The 27,697-nt window shown below is 41.4% G+C and overlaps 1 protein-coding gene and 1 pseudogene across 1 annotated transcript; one reads left to right on the top strand and one right to left on the bottom strand.

The window, feature by feature from the left end:
- Positions 1-294: 294 nt before the first annotated feature.
- LOC122555038 (succinate-semialdehyde dehydrogenase, mitochondrial-like) lies at positions 295-4,868 on the bottom strand (annotated as a pseudogene).
- Positions 4,869-5,581: 713 nt separating this feature from the next.
- On the top strand, positions 5,582-26,606 carry LOC122552778 (flavin reductase (NADPH)-like). Its single transcript, XM_043695711.2, has 5 exons — positions 5,582-5,721; positions 11,357-11,499; positions 11,677-11,878; positions 19,229-19,396; positions 25,365-26,606. The coding sequence occupies exons 2-5, from the start codon at positions 11,365-11,367 to the stop codon at positions 25,520-25,522; spliced, it is 663 nt and encodes a 220-aa protein (XP_043551646.1). The 5' UTR covers positions 5,582-5,721; positions 11,357-11,364; the 3' UTR covers positions 25,523-26,606.
- Positions 26,607-27,697: the final 1,091 nt, after the last annotated feature.

Here is a 27,697-nt window from a genome sequence, read left to right as displayed (position 1 = left end):
TTTAGGATATCTGGTCAGCATGGATGAGTTGGACTGAAGAGTCATACATCTCTGTGACTCTATGACCTGAGGAAGGAGCAGAACTCCAAAATCATGTGATTGCAAATAAATCTGTGGACTATAACATGGTATCATGTGACCATGATCAGTAAATGCTAAGAATGTCCTTCAATCTAGAAGTGCCAATAATACCATTATTGTTTAAGAGAATGTAAACATTTCAGCAGTAATTTGCTTGATTTCCAAGTAAGTTCAGAGACTAACAACAGTGATTGACATGGTTTGGCAAGACTTTTAGATTTCAAAACATACATAATTGATTTACAAAGAATCATCAACACCATATTTTGAGCCTTTTCTCCCGAGGTCAGACTGTTTAACTGCACTGGGATAGTGCCTCGGGATAAATAACTGACTTTCATTTATAACAAAGATGCCAACTTCTAACTGTTCTGCAACCCGCCAGGTCTGAGCATGATCTCTTGAGTAAAAGCAACCAAGCAGACCCACATTAGCAGCATTAGTTACAGTTACAGCTTCTTCCTCAGTCCAAAATTTGAGAACTGGTGCCAAAGGCCCAGATGTTTCTTCCTGTGCACAATGCATTTATGGTGTGACTTTAGAAAGAAGAGTTGGTTCAAAGGCTTTTGCTCCAGAAATATGTTGCTTTCCCCCAGTCATGATACTAGCACCATAAGACACTGCATCACTTATCTGACTTTCCACCTTTTGTACTGCACTTTCATGATAAAGCAAACTTGTGTAGTCCCCTCGTCAAATCCATTTCCAACAAGCAAATCTCTCTGCATGGCCTTCACCATCTTCTCAATAAAAATATCGTAGATTCCCTCCTGCACCACGTTTGTCCAGAGTTTCAGAACTTGGAGGCCATGGCACCAGCAATAGCTCGATCCACAGCAGCACTCTCGAAAACAATGAATAGAGCCCGTCCACCCGATTTCATTGAAATTTTCGTCACAGTGTCAGATGCCTGACATAGAAGGATCTTTCTAGTAGCTGTGGAACCAGTAAAACAGATTGCAGTGAGAAGAGAATCTGTACAAAGCACCTCTCATACAGCAGGCATTTTGGTCTTGGAAAATAAGATTACATTGAAAACCCCAGCTCTGATGAAGAGTCATCTCGACTCGAAACGTCAGTTTACTGTCTTTCCATGGATGCTGTCTGACCCTCTGCAACCTCCAGCATTTGTTGTTTTCAGTGTAGGAATCCCAGCCAGATTGGCAAGCTCTGCCAGTGCCAAAACAGATAGAGGCATATCTTGAGCTGGTTTCACAACCATGATGCAACCTGTTGCCAAGGCTGGCCCAGACCTTTGAGTCAGCAGCATGGCATTAGCAAAATTCCAAGGAGTTATAATAGCCGCTACTCCTTTCAGCTGCTTCAGTTAGAATCCTATCGTCAGGGGAAGCAGTGGGAACAACATCTCCATACACTTGACGGGTTTCTTCTGAAAACCACTTCAAGAATGATACACAGTTTCACCTTAAGGCCACATGCGGCCTTCTTGGCCACTGTGTGTGGCCTTTTGAATGAATCCAAATTTTGCAGAACAAATCTTTTATTTTTTATTAATATGTTTTGTCGTTCTTTATTATTTTTATTTTAATCTTAAAATGAATGTATGTAAAATACCAGAGAGTAAAAGAAAATTCAACGAAATAATCCTCACAGACAATTAGAAAATTGGTAAGTCATAACGGCTATTTCGACACCCCATATGCTCATGATTTAGTTATAATGCAACTCTAGAAAGTACGTTATCTTCCCCGCTTGACTGGCACCACTTTTCAACCACTTATTGCTGCGAATCTACATTCTCCTACTTAACCAAAATCAAGACGCCCTTAAGGTCACAAATGACGGATACCCATCTAGAGGATCAGCTAAAACTGCAGACCTCCATTGTGCAACCAAATATGCAAATGCTTTCCATAAGGCCATAAGACAAAGGAGTGGAAGTAAGGCCATTTGGCCCATCGAGTCCACTCCGCCATTCAATCATGGCTGATGGGCATTTCAACTCCACTTACCCACATTCTCCCCGCAGCCCTTAATTCCTTGTGACATCAAGAATTTATCAATCTCTGCCTTGAAGACATTTAGCGTCCCGGCCTCCACTGCACTCTGCGGCAATGAATTCCACAGGCCCACCACTCTCTGGCTGAAGAAATGTCTCCACATTTCTGTTCTGAATTTATCCCCTCTAATTCTAAGGCTGTGTCCATGGGTACTAATCTCCTCCCCTAACAGAAACAATTTCCTATCGTCCACCCTTTCCAAGCCATGTATTATCTTGTAAGTTTCTATTAGATCTCCCCTTAATCTTCTAAACTCCAATGAATACAATCCCAGGATCCTCAGCCGTTCCTCTTATGTTAGACCTACCATTCCAGGGATCATCTGTGTGAATCTACGCTGGACACGCTCCAGTGCCAGTATGTCCTTTCTGAGGTGTGGGGACCAAAACTGGACACAGTACTCCAAATGGGGCCTAACCAGAGCTTTATAAAGTCTCAGTAGCACAACACTGCTTTTATATTCCAACCCCCTTGAGATAAATGACAACTTGCATTCGCTTTCTTAATCATGGACTCAACCTGCATGTTTACCTTTAGAGAATCCTCAACTAGCACTCCCAGATCCCTTTGTACTTTGGTTTTATGAATTTTCTCACCGTTTAGAAAGTAGTCCATGCTTGTATACTTTTTTCCAAAGTGCAAGACCTCGCATTTGCTCACATTGAATTCCATCAGCCATTTCCTGGACCACTCTCCCAAACTGTCTAGATCCTTCTGCAGCTTCCCCACTTCCTCAGTACTACCTGCCTGTCCACCTAACTTTGTATCATCGGCAAACTTCGCTAGAATGCCCCAGTCCCTTCATCCAGATCATTAATATATAACATGAACAGCTGCGGCCCCAACACTGAACCCTGCGGGACACCACTTGTCACCGGCTGCCATTCCGAAAAAGAACCTTTTATCCCAACTCCCTGCCTTCTGTCAGACAGCCAATCCTCAATCCATACCAGTAGCTCACCTCGAACACCATGGGCCCTCACCTTGCTCAGCAGCCTCCTGTATGGCACCTTATCAAAGTCCTTTTGGAAGTCTAGATAAACCACATCCACTGGGTTTCCCTGGTCTAACCTACTTGTCACCACTTCAAAGAATTCCAACAGGTTTGTCAGGCACGACCTCCCCTTATTAAATCCATGTTGACTTGTTCTAATCCGACCCTGCTCTTCCAAGAATTTAGAAACCTCATCCTTAATGATGGATTTTAGAATTTTACCAACAACCGAGGTTAGGCTAATTGGCCTATAATTTTCCATCTTTTGTCTTGATCCTTTCTTGAACAAGGGGGTTACAACAGCAATCTTTCAATCATCCGGAACTTTCCCTGACTCCAGTGACTTTTGAAAGATCTCAACCAACGCCTCCACTATTTCCTCAGCCACCTCCCTCAGAACTCTAGGATGTAGCCCATCAGGGCCAGGAGATTTATCAATTTTAAGACCTTTTAGCTTTTCTAGCACTTTCTCTTTTGTAATGGCAATCATACTCAACTCAGTCCCCTGACTCCCTTTAATTGTTGGGATATTACTCATGTCTTCCACTGTGAAGACTGACGCAAAGTACTTATTAAGTTCTCCTGCTATTTCCTTATCTCCCATCACTAGGCTTCCAGCATCAGTTTGAAGTGGCCCAATGTCTACTTTTGCCTGTCGTTTGTTTCTTATGTATTGAAAGAAACTTTTACTATCATTTCTAATATTACTGGCTAGCCTACCTTTATATTTGATCCTCTCCTTCCTTATTTCTCTCTTTGTTATCCTCTGTTTGTTTTTGTAGCCTTCCCAATCTTCTGATTTCCCAGTGCTCTTGGCCACTTTATAGGATCTCTCTTCTTTAATACATTTCCTGACTTGCTTTGTCAGCCATGGCTGTCTAATCCCTCCCAGGATAATCTTTCTTTACTTGGGGATGAACCTCTGTACAGTGTCCTCAATTATACCCACAAACTCCTGCCATTTTTGCTCGACTGTCTTCCCCGCCAGGCTCTGCTTGCAGTCTATTTTCATCAGTTCCTCTCTCATGCCCTCATAATTACCTTTGTTTAACTGTAACACCATTACATCCGATTTTGCCTTCTCTCTTTCAAACTGCAGACTGAACTCTACCATATTATGATCGCTGCTTCCTAAGTGTACCCTTACTTTAAGATTTTTTATAAAGTCTGGTTCATTACATAGCATAGGTCCAGAATAGCCAGCTCCCTTGTGGGCTCCATGACAAGCTGTTCCAAAAAGCCATCCTGTAAGCAAAAAAAGCAGTCACAACAAAGTCATTAAAAGATTAATTAACTTTAGAATTAACATTTTTTTCATTTTTTTTTAAATTAGTACATAGTAGTTAGATTTTGATAAAATAATGTGAATTTTGAAGAATATATAATTGAAGTTTCTTGGATGCGGCCTTATTAGATTACAACTAACATAGTGCGGCCTTCCAACATGAAAAGGTTCCCCACCTCTGACCTAAGGCTTTCTTTAGTGGTTTTCCATTTTCTGCAACAATTAGTCTTGCAAGCTCACCTTTGTTTTTCAGCATGAAGTCTTAACATTTTCTTCATAAATTGCTTGGCTCCTTGTTGGTTGCCCCTCTCCAAGCTGCTAAGCTGCTGTGGGCTACTCTCAGCGCCTCCTGTGACACACAGTCTGCCACCTCGACCAGAGGCTGCCTGGTGGCTGGGTCCTCCACCGGGAACAGCACCACATCATTGGCCTGCAGCCAATGGTTGCCAATGTAGGTCTTGATGCGGAGCAGCCCAGAGCCCAGCCATCAAGTTACACCACATGCCTGAGAGGGGTTTGTACAGGGCCTTGGTGAGACCACAACTGGAATATTGTGTGCAGGTTTAGTGTCCTTACCTGAGGAAGGATGTTCTGGAGGGAGCACAATGAAACTTTACCAGACTGATTCTGGATTGGTTAGGACTATATTCACTATATTTTGAAGATGAAGGGGATCTCATAGAAAACTATAAAATTCTAACAGGACAAGACGGATTAAATTCAGGAAGAATGTTCTTCATGACCTGGGAGTCCAGGTCAGGGGTCACAGTATAAGGATACAGGGAAGAACTGAGATGGAGACATTTCTTCGCCCAGAGAGTGGTGAGCCTCTGGAAATCTCTGCCACAGAAAGTGGTTGAGGACAGAACATTGACTGTACTGAAAAAGGGAAGTTTAAAGGCCAGTCTTCCAAACTGAAATACTCCTCAACTTGGGCGTCCCAGCTCTGGAGCAAAGAGAGTGAGAAACATTTCAAAAGTACTCCATTGGCTGTAAGATACTTTGAAGTGATTTGTACAAAGAACTTGCATTGATTTTGCACCTTTCACAAACCAGGAGCTCCCGGAGTATTGTGATGTTCACAACATCCAGGGACAATACAGTGCGGGTGTTGCTTGAAATTTGAAAATAAATGTACCGAACAGCATGCATTTTGTGGTGTGGTACATGCGTGCCTTTTCTGACTGGTTACAATTCCCAACTTCTGCAGCCCTGTTGACAGGAAATATCAGATTTCCTCTTTCACGTGAGGATGAAGGGCTGCGTTAGATTCGCGTCAGCCACCCGGAAAAGGCGTTGAAGCGTGAAAGAAAAAGACCAGAAGATTTATCTTTCCCAAAGTGAGTATATTTTTAAAATTATGTTGTCTACTCTGTTAGACCAGACTACTCTTCGTTATATCGAAGGAGTGTTGCGTTTTTGATTTGTATACTTCGAAACAGACTTAACAAAATCAATTCACAATTTTCTGGTATTTTGCCAGTGTTGATAAAATGCACAATCATCTTCTGTTTAACCATAAAAAACAATCCTGAAATTCTGAAACCAAAGCAACAAATTCCAGAAAGTGAGGCAGATTCTACATGGAGAGCACATCTACAGATGAAATCTATACTTCTCTGCAATGTTATCGGCATTTTAATTTTTTTCTCTTTAAAAACCTTGACAATAATTGACTGCCTTTATCCACAAAAAAAGCAAAAGTTCCAAAGTAATCCATTTCTGAAAACGGGTACTGGATTCGAAACATTAACTTCGTTTCTCTCTCCAAAGATGCTGTCTGGTCCGCTAAGTTCATAGTGAGGAAGACGGCCATTCATCCCATTGAGTCCACACCGATTCTGCGAAGAGCATCTCACCCAGACCCACCAAAACCACCTCCCCCACATAACCCTACATATCCCATGGCCAATCCACCCAGCCAATACGTTTGGATTGGAGGAGGAAACTCACACAGACTGTCTCCCGAAGCTGAAATCGAACAGGGTCCCTGGTGCTGTGATGCAGCAGTGCTAACCATTGAACCACTGTGCACTTGAAAGTTTTGCCAGCAATCTCTCTTTTTGTTTATTCCAGAATAACTATTTAGTTGTGTTTTTTTTAAAGACATTCTGATGATGCAAAAACGCAATTTCAAAGGCAAGATTTTATTGCAGTGGAGACGTCTGATTTTCTGAGCACAAGTTAAACATATGACTCCACATGAAGTCCCAGAGCAGCTAAAGGCCACTTACTTAACAGTATTTCAATATTTTTTGCTGTCATTGTTATCCATTCAAATGTTTTGAACTGTTTAGAACTCTGTGGGAAGCCAAGGAAGTGATTGCAGGGCCTCTTGCTGAGATATTTGTACTATCGATAGTCACAGGTGAGATGCCGGAAGACTGGAGGTTGGCAAACGTGGTGCCACTGTTTAAGAGGGGTAGTAAAGACAAGCTAGGGAACTATAGACCAGTGAGCCTGACCTTGGTGGTGGGCAAGTTGTTGGAGGGAATCCTGAGGGACAGTATGTACATGTATTTGGAAAGGCAAGGACTGATTAGGGATAGTCAACATGGCTTTATGTGTGTGAAATCATGTCTCACAAACTTGATTGAGTTTTTTGAAGGAGTAACAGGATTGATGATGGCAGAGCAATAGACATAGCAATAGATATATGGACTTCAGTAAGGCGTTCGGCAAGGTTCCCCAAGGGAGACTGATTAGCAAGGTTAGATCTCACATGGAATACAGGGAGAAGTAGCCATTTGGATACAGAACTGGCTCAAAGGTAGAAGACAGAGGGTGGTGGCGGAGGGTTGTTTTTCAAACTGGAGGCCCGTGACCAGTGGAGTGCCACAAGGATTGATGCTCAGTCCACTCTTTTTCGTCATTTATATAGATGATTTGGATGTGAGCATAAGAGGTATAGTTAGTAAGTTTGCTGATAACACTAAAATTGGAGGTGTAATGGACAGTGAAGAAGGTTACCTCAGATTACAATGTGAACTTGATCAGATGGGCCAATGGGCTGAGAAGTGGCAGATGGAGTTTAATTTAGATAAGTGTGAGGTGCTGCATTTTGGGAAAGCAAACCTTAGCAGGACTTATACACTTAATGGTAAGGACCTAGGGAGTGTTGCTGAACAAAGAGACCTTGGAATGCAGGTTCATAGCTCCTTGAAAGTGGAGTTGCAGGTAGATATGATAGTGAAGAAGGCGTTTGGTATGCTTTCCTCTGTTGGTCAGAGTATTGAGTACAGGAGTTGGGAGGTCATGTTGCGGCTGTACAGGACATTGGTTAGGCCACTGTTGGAACATTGTGTGCAATTCTGGTCTCCTTCCTATCAGAAAGATGTTGTGAAACTTGAAAGGGTTCAGAAAAGATTTACAAGGATGTTGCCAGGGTTCGAGAATTTTAGGTATAGGGACAGGTGGCATAGGCTAAGGCTGTTTTCGCTGGAGCATAGCTGACTGAGGGGTGACGTTATAGAGGTTTATAAAATCATGAGGATCATGGATAGGATAAATAGGCAAAGTCTTTTCCCCAGAGTGAGGGAGTCCAGAACTAGATTAGATTTAGATTAGATTAGATTAGATTAGATTACTTACAGTGTGGAAACAGGCCCTTCGGCCCAACATGTCCACACCGACCCGCCGAAGCGCAACCCACCCAGACCCATTCCCCTAAATTTACCTCTTCACCTAACACTACGGGCAATTTAGCATGGCCAATTCACCTAACCTGCACATTTTTTGGATTGTGGGAGGAAACCGGAGCACCCAGAGGAAACCCACGCAGACACGGGGAGTCGCCAGAGGTGGGAATTGAACCCGGGTCTCTGGCGCTGTGAGGCAGCAGTGCTAACCACTGTGCCACCGTGCCGCCCACGGGCATAGGTTTCGGGTGAGAGAGGAAAGATATAAAAGAGACCTAAGGGGCAACTGTTTTACGCAGAGGGTGGTATGTGTATGGAATGAGCTGCCAGAGGAAGTGGTGGAGGCTGGTACAATTGCAACATTTAAAAGGCATCTGGATAGGGTATATGAATAGGAAGGGTTTGGAGGGATATGGGCCGGGTGGTGGCAGGTGGGACTAGATTGGGTTGGGATATCTGGTCGGCATGGACGAGTTGGACGGATGGGTCTGTTTCTTAACTGTACATCTCTATGACTCAGTGTTACTCAAAAAATGATTAAGTATGAGGCAGTGGCTCAGTGGTTAACATTGCTGCCTCACAGTGCCAGGGATCTGCGTTTGATTCCACCCTTTGGTGACTGTGTGGAGTTTGCACATTCTCCCCATGTCTGCACGTGTTTTGTTCAGATGTTCTGGTTTCCTCCCACAGTCCAAAGGGTGTGCAAGTTAGATGGATTGATCATGATAAATTGCCCTGTGGTGTCCAAGAATGCACAGACTTGGTGGCTTAACCATGGGAATTGCAGGGTTACAGGAATAGGGCAGGGGGTGTAAGTGTGGATGGGAGGCTCTTAGGAGGATCAATGTGGACTTGATGGGCTGAATGTCTTGATTGTATGACGATTTAAATTAAGTGACAGTCTGTTACTCTCACCATCCAGGCTACTGTAAATGATTTTCCTTCCTGTAAAATTGGAAACAAACTAGATGGTGTCAGACCCTGACATGAAAGTCTAAGGGGGTATGTGGTAGCATCCTCAGGCACCCAACTTGGTCTACATTCTCAAACATCTCTGGCTCCACTCCATGAGCAGCAACTACTTGTACCCTCCACTCACTGAAGTTGGCATCAGAGCAGCCATACCACATCATCGTGGGACACCTCCAACTCACTCATAATTTAACACTTCTAACTGCATTTATCATTGATACCTTCCATTTTAATGATAGCGCCAGATCACTTCGCACACAGGGAAGGCACTCACCTCAGTTTATAACTTTCTTAGCACTCACTTAGCACTTATTTAGATGGTCACAACATCTCCACCTTGGCTGGTTGGTACTTCATTCAGAATGTAAAGGCTCACTATACTTGCCTTTTAGTACAGACAGTCAGGCATCTTGTCATGTTTGCCAGCAATGATCGCTCAAGGTGGATATGTTTAGATTAGATTAGATTAGATTACTTACAGTGTGGAAACAGGCCCTTCGGCTCAACAAGTCCACATCGACCCACCGAAGCGCAACCCACCCATACCCCTACGTTTACCCCTTCACCTAACACTACGGGCAATTTAGCGTGGCCAATTCACCTGACCTGCACATCTTTGGATGGTGGGAGGAAACCGGAGCACCCGGAGGAAACCCACGCAGACACGGGGAGAATGTGCAAACTCCACACAGTCAGTCGCCTGAGGCGGGAATTGAACCCGGGTCTCTGGCGCTGTGAGACAGCAGTGCTAACCACCGTGCCGTAGTTTGCATTGTGCAATATCAATATCATAACTAGTACCGCAGACGTTTGTGTGGAAAACACTGAATGTGGTTCAACCAAATGGCCATGTCTCTTAAGTTTAAAGAGAGAATAGTTCTCAGCTTAGAGGTTCTGTTATCATGCAAAGGGTATCAGTACAGTAAGTCCAGGGCATCCTCCAATACCGGTCCTGGGGCTTGGACATGGTCAGTTCAGTGCAGCAAGTCTAGAATTACCAAGCAGTGTGTCAGTTTCACAAATATCAGTCAGGGGTCTGGTCAGTCATCAGTTGGCTGTCATTACAAGTTAGTCAAAGGTGTGGGCTGCATTCAGTCCTAGGGTGTGTTCACTGAAAGTCAAGCTGGGTTATTAGGGACCACTGCTGTGGCAGGGAAGCTGGAGAAGTCAGTTGTGATGACCAGGAGCAGCACGCTGGACTGCAATGGAGACAGTACTTTTGGATGAGAGAGCAATGCTTAGATGAGAACATGTGATAAATGATTGCATTACAACTCGGGACATTTAACAAACTGCCTGACAATGTAGTGGAGAGGTCGAGGGAGATGATGGCAAGGCAGAATTGAATGTTGTCATTGTAAATAGGGAAAGACACGTAATGTCTAATGAACCACGGCGTGGGTGGGGCCATGGGGATTGTGATTTACAAATGCTATTTCAACCAGCCTCCGACATTCTACCCTCTGAAAACGCGAGACTATCCAAAACGTTATTCACACTGAGTTCCATTCATCCCGAACCCCTGCGCTCACCTTTACTGGCTGTCAACTTTGACTTTAACATTTTCCACCCACAGCCTTGCCCCTCCATATTAATGTAAGTTTTTGCAACACCACAAACGTCCAAGGTACCTATGCTTATCTAGTTCTGGTAATTCCAGTATCCCTGGTTTTAATTACTCTGCTCATGGTAATTGCACAGTCAGCTGCTTCAGTCCTAAACTCTGCAATTCTCTCCTAAACCTTTCTGCCTCTACTTTTTTACTTCTTTTTGTTCCATTAATATCCTAACTAGAACTGCCTCTTTGGCCGAATCTTCTCTAATCTCTGCTTATTTGGACAGGTGTCAAATGTTGCTTCGTAATGTTCCTGTGAAGTGTACTGGCAAACTTTATTACTGAAAAAAAGACAGACTTTGTTAAAGCCTTCTGACCTGTTCTCATTCGGACACTTTGCCGGAAATACCAAATAAAGGGCAAAAATATTACCGCGTGTGAGGAGAGTTCTGACTGTTTGGCAAGTGGATTCTGATTGGTAGAAGTGTGATAGTTAACTGTTAGTTATTATTAAACACTCAAATAAAAACAAAATATTATGGATGCTGCAAGTCTGAAACAAAAACTTAAAATGCTGCAGAAACTCAGCAGGTCCGGCAGCATCTGAGGAGTGAGAAACAGCGTGAACAATATGCCTGTATATTTGGTGCTGATATGGACCACAGTCCCCACTCACTCTTTACTTCGCCTTCCTCATGTTAGAGTGCTGAAAATTTGCAAGAATGTTATTACTTAATATAAAGTTGCATTTTCAGCTTTATGTACAATCATCTGCAAATAGTCGTGTCACTTTTTGACTGCTGCTTTCAGACTGAAGAATGAAGCTCTTGATACTTGGGGCCACAGGACAAACAGGCCAGTTATTAGTGAGACAAGCACTAGATCAGGGCCATGTGGTGAAGGCTGTTGTAAGAACTCCCAGCAAGCTGACCATTCAGCATGACAACCTGAAGGTAATTACTGGCAACATAGATTTATGTTGAGTCTTGCAATGAAGAACATTTATTTTAAAAGATTCCCAAGAGACAATTATTCTAAATTGATCATTCTATTGCATTTCTATTTCTAATAAAGATGATAATTTAGAACCCAAAATAAACTGTTCCTTGAAACTTATTTCCTTCCCTCAGGTGGTGAAAGCAAATATCTTCTCAGCTGAAAGCCTTGTGGAGCACTTCAATGAACAGGATGCCATCATGTCCTGTCTTGGATTCCCAATGAGCATATTTTCTGATGTTACAGGATATACAGAATCAATAGAAGCTATAGTTCTTGCTATGCGTGAAGCAAAAGTGACACGACTTATAGCAATGACATCCTGGTACACGAAACGTGAGTCCATCTTTGACTATAATAATGTTTCTAATCGAAACTGCTTTGTCAGGAAGTAACTAATAACGAGTGTAACTCAAGGAATTTACAGTGGAAATATAAAAATAACAATGCATGACTTAAAAGTGGGGACCACAGTGTTCTGGTTCAGTTATACTCAAACTCTGCATCACCTGAAGGCTACATTTAACCTTGACTCCTCACTCACAAATGTGGGAAATGAACTATTATGTGATAGATTTTTTTAATTTATAAGAAGTTATTTATTGGAAAATCCTTAGTTACAATACTTACTGTGGAGAGAAAAGACTGGAACACATGTACTATTGATGATTATGCTGAGAAACAGTTTAGAATTGTTAGTTTTGAGAAAGTGTAACCTTGTGTGTGTGAACATAATTGAAGATTTAGAGCCAGAGAAAGTTGTGAATTAATGCAGCATATATTATGTTGCATGAATTTTCTTTAATTTATTCCTTTTGATATTCGACTCATGGGTAAGGTGTTTCATTTTATCAGTCTTTGTCAGATATTTTAATGTGTTGAACATAGTATATCAGTTACATTGCACCAGAACACTCAAAGTAGCTGATGAAGGAAATAGTAATTCCTCAAAGGCTTTTTTGAGAAAAAGGAATCAAAATCTTCAAAAGGTGAGTTATTAATTATCAAAATATTTTTTCAGCTGTAGAGTACAAAAATAGTATCATCTTTGAAATTAAGATAGAATACTTCTCAGTTCGTAAAAGAAGTGATAACTGTTCAGCTAATTAAACTTAGAGTGGATAAATGTCTTGAATTCAGAGATTAGAAGTACAATTTTAAAATTTGTGGAGAACGTCACCGTGTTGTATACTTAATAAGGAGGAAAGCTGACAAAATATAAAATAATTCAAATGTGCAGAATGGGTGAGTAATTAGGAAATCAGTTTAAGTGTAGCTACAATGTTGTATTTTTGAATAAGGGGGCAAAATATTTCTTGAATAAGAAGGATCCAAATGGATAGGAAAGCAACAGGAGGTAGGTGTGCAGAAAGACAAAATATTGGAATTAGCAACGTGGCTTATAAAGCTGTGAAGAAAGCAAACCATTTCAGAGAGACAGAATTGAAACCAGAGGCATTGTGTGGAATCTTGAGGTTGCTTGAGAGGTGGTTGCCATGCAACTTTACTCTAAATTGCTTTGATTCTCCTCTTCAATGTCTGCTTGTATCCAGAAGGTATTCCCAAAGACAGGCTCCCAGCCAAAACCCAAAAAATGTGTATATAAGTGCAGTCAGCTCTTAATTGTGCACAGAAAAGCAACCTACAGGATGCACAAAGTCTTAATGCTTTGTTAGCAGTCTGGCAAAGATGTCGGAGGTGGTTTAATAAGAAGTGGCTATAACAGATTGCCATCTAATCTCCTGTTACAGAGTCACAAAGCTCAAATAGGTACAGTTATGTCCAAAAATATTCTGCTGAAGGGATTTCCTTCAAAACTGATGGGCGTAACCATTCTGAGCCTTCATTTTAGTAAACACTTGAAAGACTTTTGAGATGACCTCATGCTCTCATTCATTATCAACAGCTCGGATCACTCTTATGGAGCTGCAATTCTTGACAGTCCTCTCATTAGAACTCCCTAGTCCTTGTCCATTAATTAATTGGTTGACCCCCCCCCTCCCCATTAGATCAGACAAGTGGGCACTTCTTCAACAGGAGCACGTTCAGGACATGCAAGTAATCTGGATGTCTGAATCTTTTAAAAATGGAAACTCCATCCATTATCTCAGATGTGTATCATATCTTGGTTAGACCACACATAAAAATCAGGAAAATGGTTGTAGAGATGAGGAACTTCAATTACAAAGATTGATTGTGGAAATTAGGACTGTTTTCTTTGCAGAATGGAAGGCTAGGTTTAGTGGAAAGGATCAGGGTATTCAAAATAATGACAAGTCTGGACAGAATGGATAGGGTGAAATTGTTCTTGCTTGTAAAGAGATTGAAAACAAGAGGGCACAGATTTAAATAATAGATGAAAGAAAGAATGGCACAATGTAAATTGCTCATTTGTGAGTTGGTGTAAACACTGGTTGAATGGTCTCCTCAGACTCTGTAATAATTCTGACTTGTAAAGAACAATCTTTTATTATGAAAGGATACAGAAATGCTGTGCAAAAGTGCTAAAAAGATTCATAAGGGTTACTCCAGTACTGAGAGTATGTAATTATCAGAAAAGCCTGCATATGTGGAGGCTCCTTTCTATATCCTTTACAATAGTGAAAAGATTTGGTCAGGTAGCTATGAAGACAGTGTTTCCACATGAACTAAGGGTTTAGGGTGTAGGTTTGCTCGCTGAGCTGTAGGTTTGATATCCAGACGTTTCATTACCTGGCTAGGTAACCTCATCAGTGGCGACCTCCAAGTGAAGCGAAGCTGTTGTCTCCTGCTTTCTATTTATATCTTTCTCCTGGATGGGGTTCCTAGGGTTTGTGGTGATGTCATTTCCTGTTCGTTTTCTGAGGGGTTGATAGGTGGTATCTAGATCTATGTGTTTGTTTATGGCGTTGTGGCTGGAGTGCCAGGCCTCTAGGAATTCTCTGGCATGTCTTTGCTTAGCCTGTCCCAGGATAGATGTTATTCCTGATGAAGGGCTTTTGCCCAAAACATCGATTTTACTGCTCCTCGAATGTTGCCTGAACTGCTGTGCTCTTCCAGCACCACTAATCCAGAACCAGGATAGATGTGTTGTCCCAGTCGAAATGGTGGTTTTTGTCATCCGTGTGTAGGGCTATGAGGGAGAGAGGGTCGTGTCTTTTTGTAGCTAGCTGGTGTTCATGTATCCTGGTGGCTAACTTTCTTCATGTTTGTCCTACGTAGTGTTTGTGGCGGTCCTTGCATGGAATTTTGTAGACGACAAACCTTGTAGACAAACCTGGCAAAAATGAACTAAGGGATTTAAATGTAATATAGTCACCAATAAATCCTACAGGAATTCAGATGAAACAATTTCACACAAAGGTAGTAAGGATGTGGAAGTTCTACTACAAGGAGTACTTGACCTGAAAATAGAGATGCATTTCAGACAAAACTAGATAAGTAGGAAAGAAATAGAATATACTGATTGGGTTAGGTGAAGATAAGTTGTAGAAGATTCATCTGGGGCATAAATTCTGGCATGGATCAATTACACCGAATGCCATTTTCAGTCTGTAGACTGTATATAATTCCACATTAAGGGTTCTAATAGTGCAGTTGGGAGTGTTCCTACCTCTGGCCCAGAAGGCCTGGCAAGTCCCACCTGCTCCAGAGGTGTGTCAAAACATGTCTGAACAGGTTGATTTAAAAATACCTAAAACCCTATACACCATTTGACTTAAAAGGAGATGATGTTCAATTCAGGCAGAGCTCACCTGGTTCTGCCAGCAGGAGGTCCAGTTGATTTGCTGATCAGAATAAATGCCTTCAGTATATTAATGCTAACAGGCAGGTCACTAATCAATGGAGAAGCACAACAGAACTACTGTCCAGAGGCTATGAACATGGAGAATCCTTAATGTAACTCATTTCTTTTATAACCAGAAGGGTGAAAATAATCTCAAAGGGAAAAATCAAGTATCACTTGTGAGTGTTTTGCTGAACATTTTCTCCAATGTCTTCTTTTTTTGCACATTTATGATATCTTTAAGATTAAAGAATAGATTATTTTCCTCACCCAGTCAGATTATCAGCTGTGTCAGCAGTAGTTTTTGGAAAGTGCACACCTTCTGGAGGGAAAGATATTTTAAGTGAGAACATTTCAGCTGCTGTGTGAATTCCATGCATAACAGAAAATTCACAAATGCTGCAAGCTGCAGTAGAAACAGAAAACCTTTGCACTACAAAGTGAATTTGTGAAAAGATATTTTAAAAGTTTCTTTTTTTTTAAAAGATGAAAGTTATTTAACACTTCAGTTGGAATTCATGAGAACTGTTCTGATGAAGTGTTGTGCTGAAAGAATTGACTTTTTTTCTTTCTCTGAAGTTACTGCTAGCATTTAGCATGCTGGCTTTAGCATTTTCTGTTACCGTAGATATTGTTACAGTAAGATGCCTCTGATAAACCCCACACCTCCCCCCCCTGTTGGTTTATTACACTGTAGGAGTGACTATAGTTCAAAGTAAACTGGGCTTTATTGGCTACAAAGTGTTTTGTCCTCTGGTTGGGAAAGGTGCCACACAGACTAAAATGTTATTTTCTGACTTTTCTACTTAAGTTCTATTTCCATATTCTTTCTCAATACTCAATAGACTTCTTTGTCAGCAGTTATGTAATGCCCTCAAGTTGTTTCTTTATGATTTCATAAACAAATGGAACACAGTCAACCACTGAAATATTTATAGTGGCCTTTATGATTCTAAATGGAGGCTTCATGTACTTAGAAATGTTATTTTACAATCAAAGTTAATTTTTATGATCGCACAAAAGGACGTCATATAACTGAGAGGTAGGCCTCAATTTCTATTCTAGGATTGGATGCACAGACGCAGGAGAAATCCAGCTCAGCAAACCCAACTTATTTAAGAAAAGGTTTTCTGCACTTCCATAATCAGTCTTGGGGGGGGGGGGAGAGAGATTGGGAGTCAGTTAAGGCAATTCAGCAACATTGTGAGAAGCTTCTAGTTCCTTTGGTGGGCTGGGTGAAGAACCCTCCTATGGATTCTGACACTGTCTTTTAAGTATAAAACCGATGACGAAAACATGAAACACCCTACCTGTTCTCACCTGGTCAGTCACCATGCCATGTCCATGCCAGTTAATGCACTGCCCCACATTATCCATACCAACTTATCCCGCAGGCACCCTTATAACGCCTTTGCCTAGTCGTCCCCTTGGCCTTATGTAACCCTCACACCATCTTAGTGTCAACTTATTATTCCCCCACCCCACCAATGCAACACCATGTTCTGTCCATCCCTTTCTATGCCAACTCACCTTGTATCTACCATGGGCATTCTGACAGAAAACCAAGTAATCTGTCTACTGATGATGTCACTATTAAAGAAAACACACTCTGTTAGAAAAGAAATGCAAGACATTGAAATTCCATCCGTGTTCAGTCTTTATGTAAACATACACTTCACTTTATTCCATTCTATAAACAACTTGAGCTGTTCATCAAAATGCTCACTTGATAGGCACTTCCTCCTGAAAATTATGGTTGGGAAATGTATAATTTAACAAATCCTAAAATTGTTTATGTCAACAGGAATACTGAAACACACTATACTGTACTTTCTAATCTCCCCTTTTTTTTGATGGCTACTTCACAGCTTTGGCAATTACTTGTTAGATTTGGCAGTCCCAATCATTGTCCCAATCATCAGCAAAGTGATGGAAAGTTTGCCGACAGTGCTATTAGGTGGCACATATTTAGCAATACTGCACACCGATGCTCAGTTTGGGTTCTGCCATGAACATTCACGTCTTGATTTCATTACAGCCTTGTTACAAACATGGACAAAAGAGCTGACTACCAGAGGTCATTGACATCCAGATTGCATTTGACCAGGTGTGGCATCAAGGGTTCTTAGCAAAACTGGAGTCAATGGTAATCGGGGGATAGCTCTGTGCAGGTTGTAGTCAGACTGAGCACAATGTGAGAGAATTGCGGTTTATGGAGGTTACCAGCTCCAGAACATTATTGCAGTAGTTCCCCAGCTTAGATATTTTTAATCAACTCACTCAGACATACTGTGGCACATCTCTCAAACAGGTAGGACTTAAACCCAGGCCTTCAGGCTCAGAGATAGGGACTCTTTCACTGCACCACAATAGCCCAATTCCTCAGGATAGATGTTTTTAATCAACCTATTCAAAGATGTTATTACACTTTCTTGGAGCAGGTGAGACTTGAACCTAGACCATCAACCCAGAGGGGTTCCTTGGGGTAGATATTTTCTAATTAACCTGACCAGAGACGATATTACACAGATCTGGTGAAACTGAGACATGAACTAAGCCTCCTGGGCCAGTGGTAGGGATGCTACCACTGTCCCAGAAGAGCCCTAACTCCTCGAGGTGGTGTCCTAGGCCTGACTATTTTCTGCTGCCTCATTAACTTTCCATCCATTGTAAGTTCAGAAATGGAATGTTTCCTGGTGATTTCTCAGTGTTCAATACCATTTAGTATTCCTCAAGAACTGAAGCAGTACATGTCAAATGCAGCAAGAGACTATACTCAGGCTGAAAAAGAGGCAAGAAACATTCACAATTCACAACACGTACACAAATGCCAGAAAATGACCATCTCCAATAAGAGACAACGTAAGCACTGCCCTTTGACATTTAATAGCATTATCATAACTGAATCCCGTACTGCCAACATAGTGGAGATTACCGTTGACCAGAAACTGAACTGCACTAGCTGCATACATACAATGTCCATGATAGCAGATCAGAGGTTAGTAACTCGCCTCCTAACTCCCATGAGCCTGTCCATAATGAACAAGCGCAAGTCAGAAATGTGATTGAATACATCTGGTTGCCTGGATGAGTTCAGCTCCAACAACATACAAGAAGGTTGACACCTTGCAGGATAAGGCACAAGCGAGGACTGCAGATGCTGGAGATCAGAGTCTAGATTGGAGTGGTGCTGGAAAAGAACAGCCTGTCAGGCAGCGTCCGAGGAGCAGGAAAATTGATGTTTTGGGCAAAAGCCCTTCATCAGGACTGAAGAAGGGCTTTTGCCCAAAATGTCGATTTTCCTGCTTTTCTAATGCTGCCTGACTGGCTGTGCTTTTCCAGCATCACTTTAATATAGACCTTGCAGGATAAAGCAGCCCATTTGTTTGTTTGGAAATGTGATGCCATTCAGTCACAGCTCCACCGACCCTCAGTACTACCAGTGTGTACCATTTACAAGATGCACTGCAGAAATTGGGCTGAACCTTCCTAATCCATGACCGCCACCACCTAGAAGGACAAGGCCATGTAGGAACACCACCACCTGCAAGTTCCTCTCCAAGCCATCTACCTACCTGATTAGGAATTTTATTGACGTTCCGTCAGTGTCATTGGGTCAAAATCATGGAATTTCCTCCTCAACAGAATTGTGGGTCTACCTAGAGCACATGAGCTTCACGAAGGAAGCTCACCACCACTTTCTCAAGAGCAACTAAGGATGGACAATAAGTCCTGGCCAGCCAGCAATGGCCTGCATCCCATGAGTGAATTTTTTAAGAAGTACATTTTTTGTACCTAACTAGGACTGTGACTACGCATTTTGTGGGCAGAACTTTCCCTCATGTTGCAGCATGCAAACATATAAAATTGGCATCTAATCAATATCCTTCTGGCATTAAAGCATTGTACTTATTTTGAAGCTGAAACTGCTCAGGAGGCTTCCTGGACAATTCGGTGGGTCTTGATTCCCCTCATCCGCAAATTGCTGATCAACATGGACGAGATGGAGAATTATCTGAACAATGACTGCCAAGACCTCAGGTGGACTGTGGTGAGACCACCAGGACTTCAGAATGCACCAAAAACAGGTTAAGATATTGCTTTACAATTCTACCTCCCTATATTCTGTGCTCCAAGAGTTTCCTGTAATAAAAAATTAATTCCTTCTCCAGGGATGGTGAACCTGATACAAGTTTATATTATTTTGAGTATTTAAACATAAAATATTGAATTTGTGCTTTTGAGATGATGTAGTCCATAGATCAGTTCCTAGATTTGAAAGGACCAGCGATACAGTTCTTCTCGAACTGCCGTGTAAAACTTCAATGTTGGCAATTTTGTTTTAAAGGGAATGTATGGAATTAGGGCGGCACGGTGGCTCAGTGGTTAGCACTACTGCATCACAGCATCAGGGGCCTGGGTTCGATTTCAGCCTCTAGCGACTGTCTCTGTGGAGTTTGCACATTCTCCCCGTATCTGCATGGGTTTCCTTCAGGTGCTCCAGTTTTCGCCAACAGCCCAAAAATGTGGATAAAAGCAAATTACTGCGGATGCTGGAATCTGAAACCAAAAGAGAAAATGCTGGAAAATCTCAGCAGGTCAGCAGCATCTGTAAGGAGAGAAAAGAGCTGACGTTTCGAGTCTAACTGACCCTTTGTCAAAGCTAAAAAAAAGGGAGAAATAGGGAGGTATTTATACTAGGCTGAGAGAAGGCTCCAGAAGCAAAGGTAGCAATAAAGAGGTGATAATGACAGTGCAGAGAGAGATTATAGAGAAATTAGGAGCTGTGAATGACCAGGGCTGAAGCCACAGGGCTCTCGACAGCGTGTGGTCCATCTCCTTCGCCACGACCCTCACCCCCTCCCTCCCCTCCCAGAACAAGGATAGGGTCCCTCTTGTTCTCACTTTTCACCCCACAAGCAAAGAATAATCCTCCGCCATTTTCGCCAACTCCAACACGACGTCACCACTAAACACATCTTCCCTTCCCTCTCCCTGTCTGCATTCTGCAGAGATCGTTCCCTCCGGGACAATCTAGTCCACTCCTCCATCACCCCTAACACCTCTCCCATCACACACGGCACCTTCCCATGCAATCGCAGAAGGTGCAACACCTGCCCCTTTACCTCTTCCATGCTCACCATCCAAGGCCCCAAACACTCATTTCAGATTAAGCAGCGTTTCACTAGTACCTCTTTCAATTTGGTCTATTGCATTCGTTGCTCCCAATGTGGTCTCCTCTATATCGGAGAGACAAAACACCAACTGGGTGATTGCTTTGCTGAGCACCTTCGGTCTGTACGCAATCAGGTCCTGGACTTTCCCGTAACTTGCCGCTTCAACACACAATCCTGCTCCCATGCCCACATGTCTGTCCTTGGCCTGCTGCAATGTTCCAGTGAAGCTCAACACATACTGGAGGAACAGCATCTCATCTTCCGAATAGGCACGTTATAGCCTGCCGGTCTCAACATTGAATTCAACAACTTCAGATGATTATCCCATCTTGACCCCTCTGCTTTCATTCTGTTCTGTAATTTTATTTCATTTATTTTATTTGTTTATTTTTTCACTGTTCTATACCTCTTATTTCTTGATTATCTCTGTCTCTCTTTCTCTCGCTCCCCACTCTCTCATCACCTTTTTCCTCTCCTCTTCCCCCTTTGCTACCCTTCTCCCTTGTTTTCCATTTTGCCTCTGCTTCTCCCATCCCCCCATCCTCCACATATTTTGTCACATAGCACTGGCTTCAGCCTTGGTCATTCACAGCTCCTAATCTCCCCATAATCTCTCTATGCACTGTTATTATCACCTCTTTATTGCTACCTTTGCATCTGGAGCCATGACTCACCTTCTCTCAGCCTAATATAAATACCTCCCTATTTCTCCCTTTTTTAGGCTTTGACAAAGGGTCATTTAGACTCGAAACGTCAGCTCTTTTCTCTCTTTACAGGTGCTGCCAGACCTGCTGAGATTTTCCAGCATTTTCTTTTTTGAGTCCAAAAATGTACATGTTAGGTGAATTGGCCATGCTAAATTGTCCATAGCATTTAGGGACGTGTAGGTTAGGTGCAGTAGTCTAGGGAAATTAAGAGTAGTAGGGGAATGGATCTGGATGGGATACCCTTCGGAGGGTCGCTGTGGACTTGTTGGGCCAAATGACCTGTTTGCACACTGTAGTGATTCTAGCTTCACTTTGGCTGCTTCTACCTCTTCTCACCCCAGAGCATTTACTAATCCCAAACTAGTTCTTGTTTTTTTTTGTGTGTTGTTCCAATTTGATTTTCATTATCCCATGTCTTACTTACATTTCATTTTCCCACACTTGCCAAGTTTATTCTGATTTGATTTGAAACTGCTCCTGCTTCGATTTGCTGAGAGTAATTTTGTTTTTTTGGTGATGGTGTAAAATGGACAAGAATGATCCAGCAAGCTATTTATGCAGCCTTCCCATGACTTAGATCAACATTTCACCTCTCACTCCAACAGACTGCTCTTGCTCTTTTTTTTTCAAACTCTTATTAGGATCTTTGTCCTGTTCCTTGGCTTTTACTACATCTGTTTTCTCTGTAGGTCTCTATCTGTCCGCAGCTCTGTCCTTCTCACCCTTCTCGTAAAATGAGCAACTGAAACATCACTTTAGAGTAGCACCTAAAATTGTAGAACAAAGTGAAAGAAATTAACCATCAGATTGGCACTGTCTCCCTCCAGCCTTGCTCTCTGACCTCATACAGTGTGGCTTCAACTATCCCCATCCTCCTGCCAACATTCCCCCATCCCCCCCCAATCCCCAATTCCTCTCTGGATCTGCTCCCAAGACCTACCCCACCCCAAGCACCTGGACTTTGTCTGATAGCATCACCATCTTCCCACCCTTTGTTTCCCCCTTTTCCTCCTTTGCTTTCTAGCATTTCTACCTCCCAACCCACGGCTTTGCCACCTAATCTCTTGTTCTCACCTTGAACTCCTGTTGTCTGTTCCTCTTGGTTGCTGTCTACAGCCATCCCAAACTTGCAATGACCTCCTGGGCTTCACTAATGGCAGGCATTGGTAGTGTAGGGAGTCCTGGAACTTCACCTGATGATTGTACTGACCAACCTCTGCCAGCAGGTGGAAGTATTATAAGGTGAGAGTAATTTTTAATTACTTGTATATATTTCCTAATTGATGTATCTCATTTTGCACATTGTTTCAGTGGGAAATGCTCGATATTGCATGTGAGAATTTTAGTTTGTACTTTGTTTTTTTCTGGCAAGAAATGTCCAAGGGAATCAAACTCCAACGATACTGTTGATTAGTTTGAGAACCTATGATTCACTTCAAGTCATTTCACTGAAAGAGGTGATTTTCAGGAATGGAGCCAGACTGCTAAATGATGACTTACTGTATCTCGTATTATGGAGTTTCAGGTTTGATCAACTAAAGCTGTGTACCTCAAAACACCTTACTGACATTATTTTGAATTTTTTGGTTTAAACTAATTTTCATAAAGCTGCAAAAGCTGTATTTGCATTTTGTAAACAGATTTTGTTTTATAAATTTGACACAATAAAATTTATTGTTCAGATGAGCAATTTTGCATCTTTATCTATTTGACTGATGGAACCACACTAAAACAAATGTTGTTTAGTGCTACAATGCATAAAATTTCAGACTGGCTTATAGTATTTTAAAACCCGTTAATTTTTATTAAATTCAAGTGTGGGATCAGTTTGACCACTCAATTTACCCAATCGTTTTATCTATTAGTGTCTATGGAACCTAAATTGGAATGCACTATATAATGGGTGACAATTCAATCGAGGAGAAAGTGAGGTCTGCAGATGCTGGAGATCAAAGTTGAAACTTTATTGCTGGAACAGCACAGCAGGTCAGGCAGCATCCAGGGAACAGGAGATTCGACGTTTCGGGCACAGGCCCTTCTTCAACAATTCAATCCCATCACTTCCAAAATAAACACAAACAGAAATTACTGGAGAAACTCTGTAGGTCTGGCAGCATCTGTGTGGAGAAAACCGAGTTAATGTTTCAAGTCCTATGACTCCTCTTCACCGCTAGATGTTGCTGGACACTGAAACCACTGAGGTAATTAATTCATTGACGATGTATGTGGAATCTCTAGCTTAAGGCTGAATAAGTTCAGGAGCTACTTATTTGGGAAAATATAGTGGGTGTTATTATGAACACTATGCCAGTTGATAAACTTAAATCTATGCTTAAGATCTGAAGTGCACTGAAAAGGGCCATAACTGTTTTGTTAAAATGTTTCAGCTTTTTGAATATGCAATTGAAAAACATTAACTGTGACCTTATCAATCTAGAAGATGTGTTTCAGGTGTCTTTTTTGTGTAGAAGCATGTGTCAGATATTTTGGGGGAAAAAAAAGACTTATGCCTGTTGTTTTGTGCCACTTTAAATACTGTAGTGTCTTGGAAATTAACGTTTTCCTTGTGGCATTAAGATTAATGGGCAGATAATTGAGGATATTGATGAATTCTTCTAATGCACCACCTGTGTGAATTCAAATATGCCATTAATCAACTCAAGTACAAAAAGTATTATCAAGGGACAGCATCACCTAATAAATCAGTGCAGTGTGGTTCTATTTCAGAGGACCCAAAATGGTTCAAAAAAACTCTGTATAAATTGTGGCAGATTAAAACTGGATTGTTACAGCCTGTGTGTGCCGAGTGAGTCAGCTGTGCAATTCCAGATTGCAGTCCTGAGGTCATCAGTGAAGAGCATCTGAGCTGTCAGAACAGGGATTGGAGCTTCTGCCTCTGCTGATATCACACCCAGTGTACCACATGAAAGTGGGTGCATGCGAGATGAGATACAGTCATGCAAAAGTCAAAAGACCCCAACTCCACTTCATTCTTTGTTGCAATTTCTTTGTAAGTTTAAATTTTTCTATTCTTTAATGGAATGTGAACACTGCTGGCTAGATCATCATTTATTCCTATTCCTAATTGCCCTGGAGAAAATGGTGGTGAGACACCTTCTTGAACTGCTGCTGTCCTTAGTGTAGGGGCACAAACTGTGCTGTTAGGAAGTGAGGTCCAGGACTTTTATACAGTGACAGGGAAGGAGTAGTGGTGTAGCTCAAGTCAGCATGGTGTATGGCTGGAGGGAACCTTCCAGGTGGTGATGCTTCCTTGCATGTGCTGTGCTTGTCCTTCTAGGTGGTAGATGTGTGTTTGGAAGGTGCCTTCAGGAGTGTACCTTTGGAAATGGGAAACACTGCTGCAAATGTACATCAGTGGTGGATGGATTGAAGTTGGTGGAAGAGGGTGCTCACTTAAGCATGCCACTGTGTCCTGGATGGTCTTGAGTATTCTTGGCGCTGCAACCATCCAGGCCAGCATTGAGTGTTCATCCTACTCCCGACTGATGCTTCCTATAAAATGAATGAGCTTTGAGGTACCAGGAGGCAAGTTACTTGCCATGTAATTCCCAATCGTTGAGCTAACCTTGTCGCCAAAGTATTATATAGTTCATCCAGTTCAGTTTCTGTTCAAAGGATAATTTTCAGGATATTCATTTCGGGGATTTAGTGATGATCATGCCATTAAATGTCAAAGAAAGTTAGTTAAATTCCCTCTTGTTGGAGATGGCCATTGCCTGTCATTGCCTGTCATTACGAATTGGTTACTTACCACTTATCAACCCAAGCATGAATTTTATTCAAGGCATCGTCATTATGGGCAGAGACTGCTTTAGTATCTGAGGAGTTGTTTGCTGACCATCAGCAAATATCTTCACTTCTGACCGTGTTTTGGATGGAAGGTTTTATCTTCTGGAAAGTATTGACAAGAACTGAACTAAAAATAATACATTGTATGTATATATTAATAGTTATAGTTAACCAATTGTATATACTGCTTCTTTTAGTTATATAAAACAGAGCAATTTTAGGAACTTGTTGTTTTGTTGTTGCCTCCGGATTGTGCAGATTTATTACTTAGTTTCCATTTCAGTGATCCAAAGCTTTTTACCAGCTTTAAACCATATGTGTTATCAACATTTCTTAATTATTTGTTCTTTAATTTTCTGTAGACAAAGAAATATTAACTCATGAAGGGTACTTTGTGCCAGGTCCAGATGGAATTCCCATTGGAGATTCAGTGACACGAGGAGATGTTGCTCGCTTTATGCTGTCACTCATCGAAGAATATTCGTGGGTTAAGAAGGCAGTAGCCATGATAACAAAATGAAAGAAATATTCCTGCCAATGGAGTGAAAACTTCTTTACTTTACATTATTCCCAATTTTCTAGCCAAATTCTGAAACCATGAGAACAAAGAGACAGAGTTGTGGAGTAAGGAAGTAAAGACAAAAAACAGTGCTACAGTAAGAATGCTGCCAAACAAGCTCCTGGGAATTAAAGGGTAACCTTTACTTGGCTGTGTCTTTCAGCTCTTGTTTATGTATGTAAAGCTAAAAGTTGTAGGCTGTCCTTTTGAGTTAACAATGAAAAACAATTCATTTTTCTCAGTAAGGATGTTTCATAGGATTAAATAAGTATGGAATATGTTATTAATAAACCACTAGAATTTGAAAATAGCTTTGATATAAAACAATCTCATGACATTATTTTGAGTAATACATAATACCCATTGAGTCCAGAAACTATGGTACAGAAACAGCACTTATTTAGAAGTCTTTTGAACTGATCCAAGCAATTCCCTCAATTGTATTGGACAAGTAAAACAAATTACGATGCAGTATAAATGAACAGTTTTGTGTTTCAGTCAAATATTAATATTTATAGTGCTTTCTGGCTAATATTGTTGGTTAGGTACTGAACATCATTCTAAATTGCAGAAAGTTCCAAAATACAGAACTGACTTGGTCTCCAAGATTCCAGACTTGAGAGGTTCCAGTGCATAATGTGTTAGTGACATGAATTAAGTTAGTTTATAAACTGGCTGCATGTAGGGGTCACCATTACTTCTGAGAACATGAGGGCTTTTAAAAAGCCCAAGTTCATGGTAATGTACGCAATGGCTAAATACACCTCCAATGTCTGAATGTATAATCAACATCTCAATCAAAGTGTTTTATGTGAACATGGAATTATTAATAATTCATAAATGGAAAAAGTACACTTAGCACTATGGTTTCTGTTTTTATGCTTTTTCACAAATGTAAACCGTTTTATGCATTCAGTTTGGAAGCTTTTTATGCCTGTTATATTTAACTGTTAAGTCTTTACTTCTGTCATGTTTACTTTTTTCTGCTACAAAATTTGCTTCAAGATTTAATAAAATCAATATTTTGCAAAAATTGCACATCAGATTTAACGTACAAAATTTCATTAATATTGCTTTATGATACATCATTATATATCATTAAGGTTTCAAAAATTATATTGGAAATTCTATTAACTGGTGGGGAAAAATAGGGTCACAGAATAATACAATACAGAAGAAGGGCCTTCAGACCCTTATGAATGAGCTGTTTTTTTCTTTTTGGTAGCACTATGCAGTTAATCCCGTTCCATTCATCTTTCCCTATAGGCCTGTATCATTTTTCTGTTGAAAGAGGAGGCTCCATGAACATTCCCATTCTCAGTGAAGGTGGAGCGCAGCATTTGAGCACCAAATATAAAGTTGAAGCATTTATTACCATCTAACAGGCAATTGCTGGACTCAAACAGGCATCAACAGTGTTGAAAACGTTTGGTTTTCTGGCCAGGCTGTTCCAGTTCAGCTTCACTTACCTTAGAATGTGGAAAATTGCTCGAAAAGCAGGAGAAATCCAATCTGTCTAATTGCTGACAAAGAGTTAACCTGAGCAAATTATAGGAAAATTTCGGAGATAAAACAAAATCATAATTTAGAGAAACCGAGATTAACCAGAAGAAATCATTCATTGGAATTTAGAAGAATGAGCCCTAGGAGAAAGTGAGGACTGCAGATGCTGGAGATCAGAGCTGAAAATGTGTTGCTGGAAAAGCGCAGCAGGCCAGGCAGCATCCAAGGAGCAGGAGAATCGACGTTTCGGGCATGAGAATGAGAAGCAACCTTATTGAAACATATAGGATATGTAGTATACTTGACAGGGCTGATGCAATAATGTTGTTTCCCCTGTGGGAGAGTCTAGGACCAAAGGGCATAACCTCAGAGTAAGGGATCACAAATTTAGGACAGAGATGAGGAGGAATTTTTTCTCTCAGAGGATAGCGAATCTATGGAATTCTTTGCCACAGAGGGTTGTTGAGGCCGGATCATCCAGTATATCCAAGGCCGTGATAGACAGATTTTTATTCCTTAAAGGAATCAACAGTTATAAGGAAAAGGCAGGCAAAGGGAGTTGATCATTAACCATGGGATCAGCCATGATCTCATTGATTGGAGCAGATTACTTCTATTCCTATATCTTATGGT

The sequence above is a fragment of the Chiloscyllium plagiosum genome, unplaced genomic scaffold (genome assembly GCF_037043375.1).
Source record: "Chiloscyllium plagiosum isolate Xiang-an unplaced genomic scaffold, Cpla_swu_hap1 HiC_scaffold_1, whole genome shotgun sequence".
NCBI lineage: Eukaryota > Metazoa > Chordata > Chondrichthyes > Orectolobiformes > Hemiscylliidae > Chiloscyllium > Chiloscyllium plagiosum.
The sequence above is the reverse complement of the archived record's forward strand: the minus strand, read 5'-3'. Positions and strand labels throughout refer to the sequence as shown.

What these genes read in the sequence shown, in the direction of transcription:
- LOC122552778 (XM_043695711.2), top strand. Translation starts at nt 11,365, where the DNA reads ATGAAGCTCTTGATACTTGGGGCCACAGGACAAACAGGCCAGTTATTA. An exon ending in TTCAGCATGACAACCTGAAG is followed by an intron (nt 11,500 to 11,676) that starts GTAATTACTGGC and finishes TCCTTCCCTCAG; the next exon opens with GTGGTGAAAGCAAATATCTT. An exon ending in GACATCCTGGTACACGAAAC is followed by an intron (nt 11,879 to 19,228) that starts GTGAGTCCATCT and finishes CTTATTTTGAAG; the next exon opens with CTGAAACTGCTCAGGAGGCT.